Here is a 9,368-nt window from a genome sequence, read left to right on the forward strand (position 1 = left end):
TCCGGGCTCCCTCTGCACAGACCATACATCATAAGAGCAACAACAAACACTGTTACACCAGGGACTGTTCCCTTTTTTGTATAACACATATACGGTATGTACATACATCTTTAGGCAGAGCTGGGAAGTAACTGTGTGTGTTTACTTTCAGGGTACTCAAATAGAGTGCTTTTGTACACTCTATACTTTAGTTTTTTGATTTAGAGTGACTTTGCATTTCCACTCCACTAAATTTATCTGAGATGTAGTGTTACTTGTTATTTCACTTTTTTATAGTATATAATGTGGTTTTAATTAGCTTCACCTCGACCAAGTACCACTTTGAAACGCTGCTTGTACAGTCATGCATCATAATAATAATCCACTAAATGAACTAAAATAAGAGGTAGAGTGAGACAAGGCCCATACTGTCTGTACGTATCTTACTGTGTTGTTATAGTATGAATGCAGATCATCCAGGTGAGATGTTCTGTCTTTAATGCTGTCACAAAAGACCTCAACACTTCCTCCACGACTGACAGCTTTTTTTGCATATTGAGAATAAAGTTGAAATGTCAAGTATCGAAACTAAAAACAAAATTCATCCTCAATCCTCATCTCATTATTTTCCCTTGTGTCTGGCCCCTGAAGTGTGGGAATTTTTTTTTTTTTTTTTTTTGGCACTTCCTGAATTAGAAACTGTATCTTTAATACTAACATGGGAATGTTGGGAATTTGAAATTGGGATTTGGAAAAGTTTACTATAAAGAAGTTCACTCTGAGCGTTTTAGGAATTCCACTTCAGTCAGACCAACATAAAAGGATCTTATCATATTGTGACTCACACTGAACCAACCTCAGAACTATCAGTAGCATCTCTTCACCAAACAAAATGCATTAGCCTCCCTCCATTATTTCAGCAGCCCACTAACACCATTTCCTCCTCTGATGAAGTTCAGTTCTGCTTTTTCTCCGCAGTGTGTAACCCACCTAATCCACTTTAGGCTATACATAATCATGAGCAACACTAAACGAGCGGGAAATTTGTGCTGACGTGCCAGGAAAGAAAGGCAAGAGCAAAACGCAGAGAATTCCAATGGCAGAGTCCATGGGAAATAAATGCTGACTGAAGTGCTGGCAGAGGAAGAAGTGTACTCCGGGGACACTGCTTTAGGTGGGAAAACGACAAAGTAGGGCTAATAATAAAAGTGCACTGTGGTTTATTAGTGAGGTTATGATATGACAGACTATCAGACATCCTGTGGGAGGAGGTTCATTCAAACTTTTGGGTTTAAAATGATGCTGCTCAGAGCGGTCGTCAGCACTCCAGGGTTCCAGGTTTGAATCCAGGTTTGCATGTTCTCCCCGTGTTTCTGTGGGTTTTCTCCGGGTGCTCTAAAACTGTAGGTGTGTGTGTGTGAGTGGTTGTCTGTCTCTGTGTGTCGGCCTGTGATTGGCTGGGTCCAGGGTGACCCCGCCTCTTGCCCAGAGTCAACTGGGATTGGCTCCAGCCCCCCCCACCCCACCCCCGCGACCCTGACTGATAAGCAGTATAGATAATTGATGGATGGATTATGCTGCTTTGTTCCAATAAGTATTTAGGATGTTCAGGGTCTGTGCCCTGGAGAAGAGTACAGCTAATTCCACACAGAGATGCTTTTTCTCCAGTTTTAGAAGCAGCTGTGGATGTGAGGTGTGTCTTTTGTTTCAAACAGACCTTGAGTCTTACCTTGTGCCAAAGCTGCCGCAGCATCAGACTAATTGGGCTCCTGTGTTTCTATGTGGTCGTCGGGCAGCTGGAGAAAGCTGCAATGTATTTTCATGAAGACACAACAGTTCAACCTCATGCGTCTGATGTGACTGGGGAGACGGGAATCTCTTCTGTGGCTGATCAGTGAGGTGATTCATGGGTGCCTATACAGTCTGACACACAACCCAAGTAACAGCATCTAAAGCTACCACAGACATGCAAAAAACATTTGCTCTTTTTCAATCCAATTTCCCAAATTGTTCAAGTAAAAGCAGATTTTCTATTTGAAGTTGAGAATACACAATGTTGAAATTCAAAGCTCCCAAAGAAAAAAACACAGGCTTCATTTGACATTGGCATGTCACAAAGTACATATTCAGCATGTGGAGGAGAAGCTGATTATCTACTCGCATAAAATATAACATGGAAACAGTCACAGAGAAGGAAAAGTTTTGGATAATGAAACCAGGTGGAACACATGGATGGATGTTATGCCCATATTACCTATCTGACACTAGCTAGATGAAACTTAATTAGATGTCATCAAGCGTCTGTGATATATTCTGGGTCTCAGCTTTTTTGACTGAAATCAAAGTGTTTTATCACACTGGAAAGACTGAACCAACACTGCTGAACAGCAGCTCTGATAGACCACTCAAGCCTCGTGTGACATTTAACACATTTACGGCTAATGCTTCAACAGCCCCGAGGACAAAATCCATTTTGCAAATAAAAGCAAGGTTGACTGAATTAAGGCACTTTTAGTAAAGTACAGCGGCTCAGTTTTTCCTAATGGGCCCCTGATAGTGAAATTTGGTGTTTTTGGTGAAAAATGTGTTCTCAGTATTGTTCTGTTGGAGAAGCTTGTTAGAAAAGAGCAGATGCTTTAACACAGAACCCAGTTTGAACCATTGAACAGATGAGTTAAAATTCACCACTGAGTTGCAGAATCTTCTTAAACTGTTTTCAGTATTATGTTCAAGATAACCTGCAGCATCCCTATTTTGTATCATTATTTATGTCATTTATTACCTTCCATCACTTCTGTACATGATTTTGTTCTTGCTCACACTAAGGAAGAGGACTTTTGATGAATATGATTTTTTTTTTTTTAAAGTTTGTTTGCACTTGTTATACTTTCTACTCGAAGTTATTCCATGTCTTTTATTCTGAAAATCCCGAGCGGAACAAGTATTGTGCAGTGTTTGGCACATGACGCCACTAGAGCAGCTTCAGTAACTACAGGTGGAGCTTGATTTCATGGACAAGGACCGAGTGGTTTTAGCTCTGCAGGCCGGAAACAGAGCAGTCAGCATGGGCTAGAGCTAAAGGTGAAGCTAAAGCTAAAGCTGAAGCCTTTCTGAGGGCCAGTGTGAACACGGTATGTCCTCTTCTCCTCTTCAGCTCGGACACAGGCTAGCTAACGTTAGCTTGACCTGTTCAGCCTCAGAAATGTGACAAGCAGCTGGCAGCCATTCATGTACAATGTGCATGTAGACTTTCTGAAAGTATCTTTCTTTTCTGATGGACATGTGATCATGTCTCCATACTGCCCTCATACTTAATCCACTGTGGCAGGAAGTCAGTGGAAGTCAGTGGGAGTCAGTGGGAGTCAGAGGGAGTCAGAGGGAGTCAGTGGGAGTCAGAGTCTCTCAAAACCTCAAATAGCTCGATCAGCTGAGTACTGTGTGTTTGAGATAATATTAGAATACACTGTACTTCTCATGTTTGATCATTATTACCACAATGACTTTAGTTAGTAGTTTGATCAGAATTATTGGATTTCCTCAGCAGCAGAAAACAGAGCACGTGCTCCAAGTCCTCTTCTCTTTTTCAAGAACTGCATGTAAACATGGTTCTCAGCAGATGACACGTTTATGACAACTAATTGGGATCTCCAGCTGTGTGAGGAAGCACAAGGATTAATCATTCAGCCCTACCACCCCATGATTCCACTGAAAGTGGACTTATTCCTCAGACCAAGCTGGCTCTGCTCCAGGCACACCACACTGATCACTTGTTGAAATAAAATGTAGTGAGTCGTATGTGATGCTGATTAGTGTCATGTCTGTGCAGGTGTTGATCATGACGGTCCTGAACCTGTCCTTCGCTGCTTGTGGTTTCTTGGGGATCTACCAGCTGGGTGCTGTGGGGGCCTTTCTGCGGCACGGAGACAAGCTGCTGGGCTCCCTCAGGGCCTGTGCGGGGGCCTCGGCCGGGGCCCTGGTGGCTGCTGTGATGATCACAGCTCCGGACAAGTTAGAGGTAGAGTGCTCAGTAGAAGCAGTAGAGGAGCAGTGTAGTGGCCAGCAGCAAGGGGTGGGGGAACCTTCAGGGGTCTGGCAGGGGTCTCCACGGGTCGGAGCAAATTAGGAACAGAAATTCTAATGTAATACAGAAAGTAGGAACAATCTGTAAAGACTCAGGGTTCCACTTCCAGATAGCAGCGAGGGACTACTGGAGGCCTGGCTCCTCCAAACTGGGTCAGATTGTTCTGTAACGGGTCAGAAAAACAGCAAGCTGTGAGGCCGGTGAGCAGGAAAAGTCTGAGTGCATCTGGCAGACCTGCTAGAGAATGGCAGTGACTGGGTGTGGTGGGAAAGGGGGCTGAAAGGGGGGGACACAAAGGCAGCATGGGCAAGAATAAACCCAACCGATGCACACATTGTGACATCACTTCCTTTTCCTCCAGCACTGCAAACAGTTCACCTACAGATTTGCTGACAGTGTGAGACGACAGCGGTTTGGAGCCATCACACCAGGATACGACTTCATGCTCACACTGCGGTAACTACTCCCATGTCCCTAACACACTGATGTGGGACTGAACGTGTGTGTGACAACTGTAGCAAACTATCAGACACAACATTGTACACATACACAACTCTTCTTCCATACACAGTTTTAGTCTTACATGTCAGCATGCTGACATTTAAATCCATCATTGCAGCTGACGTCTCTGATTCTTGTAAATGTATATAAATGCTAATATTTATTGATAGTTGACCTAAACTAAATATCTAATGATGTGTTTCATGTGCTACTGACTCTGGTCTTCACACAAAGAGTGGAGCTGTGCTCCCATAAGTGAGACAGACATGAGAAAAAAGAAGAGACACGTAAAGACGATTTTCTTGCTGCTAATTTGCACGATTCAGAAAATTCTGATGCAAGATGTCTTGTTGCAGCATAATAATTAAAGTACAGCCACGAAACACCTGTTAGCACATCGAGCTGTGCCCTGTCAGTTTATGTAGTCTAACCCAGTTTATATATTTGTTCCTCATCGTCATGGAGCCAAAATATGCATTTGTGTAAGTCAGGTTAGTTTTATGGAGATTTTGTACCAAGATCTATAAAAACATTGCTTATAAAAAGCCATAAACTGAGCTCTGTGTAGTGAATAAAAGCCACTGTGACATTGTTACCTTCATTAGGATGCCCTAGTGGTTCTGTATACGTTCAACAGCCTGAGTAATAATTACATGTTGCAGTAACAGGCAGTGTGTTTATGATGCCCTGTGGGGATATTACTGTTAAAATCCTGACAAATGAGCATCTGTGTGTGGATTGTCTCCAGGGAGGGGATAGAAGAGATTCTGCCCAGTGAGGCTCACAGTGTGGCCACTGACCGCCTCCACATCTCAATAACACACTCCAAAAGTGGGAAGAACCACATCATATCCACGTTCACCTCCAGGGAGGAGCTCATAAAGGTACCCCCACCTTCAGCCTCTCTGAACAGAAGCCCTCTCAGTTTCAAACACCGTCATAAATGTTTAGCATTATTTTACATCCTTGTTTTCCTTCATTCTTCTGCAAAGTGTTTGTTGTTTATTGCTTTTAAATGGCACTAACAGTCAGTGTGTGTGTGTGTGTGTGTGTGTGTGTGTGTGTGTCTTCTTTATGGGACATTTACATAAAGTACTGCCGTGTTTGATGAGACCACCTTGTTCAGTGTCCAGCTGAGGAGTCATTGTTTCCTGTGACTGTGGGTCAGTGAGTGTTTGCTGATTAACTGTCTCCCACTTGTAACGTCTCCAGGTTCTGCTGGCCAGCAGCTTCGTGCCTCTTTATGCTGGACTGAGACCTGTGGAGTTCAGAGGACAGGTGATGGGCTCATTCACTATGCTGCTGGGAACACTCACTGTCCTAAGTCACTCAAGTATTTTGACTGTGTGCATGACGGTTTGTGATTTGGTGTAACTTCATGTCAGAATGTGATGTGCTGTAAAACACAGATCTGACAGTAGCTAATAAAGAGCTGTTGAGGAAAATCACATGTATCATATCATACGCCTGAGGGGTGCTGAGTTCATGTACTCACCCACTGACTTTCATACGTTAATGACGAGAGCACGCTGCTGCGCTTTTGCTTTGTGGAAGTCTCAGTCTGTACTTACAGCCGTTGTACGACCCTGCTGATTGGCAGCCTTCCTAAACTCTGGCTTTGTTTTATTAGAAATGGATTGATGGAGGGTTCACCGACAGCCTGCCAATTCTGCCTGTGGGAAGAACGATCACCGTGTCTCCCTTTGCTGGGCTGCAGGATGTGTGTCCTGTCCACAGGGGGCGCTTTAGCACTCAGCTCAGGCTGGCCAACATGAACGTAATGGTGAGTACTGGATCATTTAATCTATTTCATTGTCTGAAAGGGGGGCACCATTCTAAAAAGCCATTTTGAAATGTCCCCCAGTGTGGTGTCACAAATACAACAAAAAAAAATTCAGCACGTGATTCTTAAGCTCCGAAATAATCATCTGGGTCGATGTGGAATTCATTGGAAGTATTTTGCGTGGTTTGATAATGGAGGGGCTGTTCCTCCATCCGTCCATTTTTTTCTGCTGATATGGGGTCAGGCTGAGCTTGGCACTCAAGATGTCTCCCCCAAGCAACACATTAGGTGCTCTAGTGAGTACACAGACACCATGTGTGTGTGTGTGTGTTCTTTCTCTGAGCCACTGAGCTCCACTATTGTCAAAGCACTATTAAAAGACATCAGGGAGCCTCACCGCTGCACCGGCTGACATGCTCCTTTATCACCACCAACACACACTGTAGTTTGTTGACACACGTCAGTCCAGAACATGCTAGCAACAACAGGCTTTTCCCTTTAGAGCCAAAGGTGGCAAAGGCTGGAGGTGCAGGACGCACACACTACACAGACAAGCATCTATTCTAATAGAGAAAAGTTAATTACGCTGTAAATGGATTGAAATATATTTATTTACTCAAATATAGATTTTTAATATCTTATGTCAGCCTTAATGCATCTGTGAGCTCCCAGCTTTTCCTCAGATAGCTTCTTGGACTTCTGTTTCTCCTTCAAGCTCCTCATCATTTTTTTTTACCTGGAAAAGGTAGACAAGGTTGTTTGTAGCCAAGGCAAGCATGACAGAGTCCAGACCTATAGCCTTGGCCACAGCCAGGTGAAGGCTCTGGCCAAAACATGGGATCCAAGGGTAACTCTCAAATGGCTCTTTGTTGTTAGAGGCACTGCCAATGGTTGTCCTGGCCATTTTTCACAGGCCCAGTCCCCATTTCTCAGACACCATCTCCTCCAGGGCTTCATGGAGACTGTCTGATGGATGACACGAACACTAAGCTGAGCACCCTAATACATTATTCTATATGTTTCAGTACTAAGTTTCATTATCTATGTAGACTGTTAAGTATGTTTGAGAGAGGCTGCTCATTAATAGTCATTCTAAATCAGATTTTATTAAACAGAAAAGTAGAAAGTGTGTTCAGTAGAGCATACTGAGTCTACTGCACTACTAGTAGTCCTGGTTTGAGCTTCATCATCACAAAGTTCCCGATTTAAATTTCATGTTTATTTTCATGCTATTTACTGTTAAGTGTCTTCCTGTTTGTGTGAAGGTGTTTTTTGACAATAAATTAGTAAATGTTAATAATTCATATTGGATTATTATAAGTAATCAGATCAAGGTCCTAGTGTTTTATATGGTCTGTAGTAATCTGATGTCCCTTATAACTTACATTGTGTAATTCATTGAGAACAAAGTGACCTGACGGTCAGTGGAAACCAAAATCACCAATTACCTGAGGGCTGGATTCAACATCACACCAACAATCAAAGTCAAATCGTGAACTCACAGGCTGATCTAACTTGCATGAATTTCATCACAGCAGCTCATAATGTGACTCAGTAGTGTGTATGGCCCCCATGTGCACGGGCAAAAAAAGAAAATACTACTACTACTACTACTAATACTTTGGCATTTTTAAACCTGGGATCTACTTTATATATTTTGATGTTTGGTTGTTGACTTAAGTTGCCCCAAAGGATTACGATGCAGCCATTGTTACCTTTTTCACAGCTGCCAGCTGAACCGACCTACCAGACAACGTCCTAAACGTTTTGAACCTACTAGAGTTATCCTTTAAAGTCAAATACACAAATCTACCCACACAATATGGGTGTCTATATGATGGTGATTCATGGCATGAAAATGTTACAGGACCTCATTCTGTGGAAACAATAGTTTGCCGTTACAGTTGACTTTGTGTCTGTGTTATCTGGAATATCTCATTGTTTTCAGTTCTCTATGGAGAACATCAGACGTCTGAACCAGGCCCTGCTCCCTCCATCCAGCAGCAGCATGCAGTCTCTATGTGAAGAAGGTTTCAGTGATGCCGTGAGGTTCCTGAAGAGAGAGGCCTGGATGAGCTGACAGTCCAGTCCCCTCACGGAAACTCCAAGAACAAACATAAAGCCGAGTTCCATTTACTGAAATGTTGGATGGATTTGATGGATGTGACTGTATTTATTTTAGTTTCTTAATAAAATTCAAACAAATATCAAAATCATGTTTGCGCTTGGAGGAATTTTGTAGTGAAACTAGAAACACAGTGATGTGAACATCACCTGTGTTGGTTTGTTTGGCAAAGTGTGTATTGAACAGCAGAGCATGACAGAGTGTGTGTATCATTGTGAGCTTTTATCAGATCAGTGTTATCACACACACATATTTCCTCTGCTTTATGTGACAGCAGCTGAACGTGATGAAAAGCCTTCATGTGAACTTGGACTCTTCATCAGTTTTCCAAGGAAGCATTTAAATCCCCCTAGCTTGAAGCAGCGAGATAAAAAAAAAAAAAATTGGACATCGCAGCACTTCACAGGAAGTCCATGCGGCCGTCATGGATGTTGGGAGCTCCCTCAGGACACCAGGATTCAGCATCATCTTTGAAGTGCCGGCCGTTTCCGCTGGGTTTCTCTGCTGCCGGGTTACCATTTGATTTCCTCCAGCATGAGCAGGTTCTCCATCAGCTTTCATCTAGCTGAGCTGGTGTGTGAGAGCTGCCCCTCCCTCAGGAACAGGTCACATGATCTACGGAGAGGAGGCAAATGGACTGTGTTGTATGAAATATCAGTGTGCTAATGGGATATTTTCAGGTTCCCTGTCCAGTTATTAAAGGTGTGTGTGGGTCTGAAGCAGAAATTATGACACACTGCTTATTCTCCGAACCGTCAGTGCTCCATTTAAGGTTTCTAGTCACGTTGGCTGTGAGCAGCAGGTAGACCATTCAGATTAGACTTTACCGCACATTAAGCTCCAATAAGAGAACTCTAATTTTGTCATTTACAACACTTAAGCTCGATAACATGTTTCAT

General features: G+C 43.1%; 1 protein-coding gene across 1 annotated transcript; it reads left to right on the top strand.

Moving 5' to 3' along the window:
• Window positions 1–2,996: 2,996 nt before the first annotated feature.
• pnpla4 (patatin-like phospholipase domain containing 4) lies at window positions 2,997–8,551 on the top strand. The gene is made up of 7 exons (XM_070855818.1): window positions 2,997–3,110; window positions 3,806–3,994; window positions 4,422–4,516; window positions 5,310–5,445; window positions 5,774–5,839; window positions 6,192–6,344; window positions 8,293–8,551. Exons 2-7 carry the CDS (start codon window positions 3,815–3,817, stop codon window positions 8,422–8,424), a joined length of 762 nt encoding a protein of 253 aa, XP_070711919.1. The 5' UTR covers window positions 2,997–3,110; window positions 3,806–3,814; the 3' UTR covers window positions 8,425–8,551.
• The last annotated feature ends 817 nt before the right edge of the window (window positions 8,552–9,368 follow it).

Source organism: Pempheris klunzingeri, chromosome 24, assembly GCF_042242105.1.
Source record: "Pempheris klunzingeri isolate RE-2024b chromosome 24, fPemKlu1.hap1, whole genome shotgun sequence".
NCBI lineage: Eukaryota > Metazoa > Chordata > Actinopteri > Acropomatiformes > Pempheridae > Pempheris > Pempheris klunzingeri.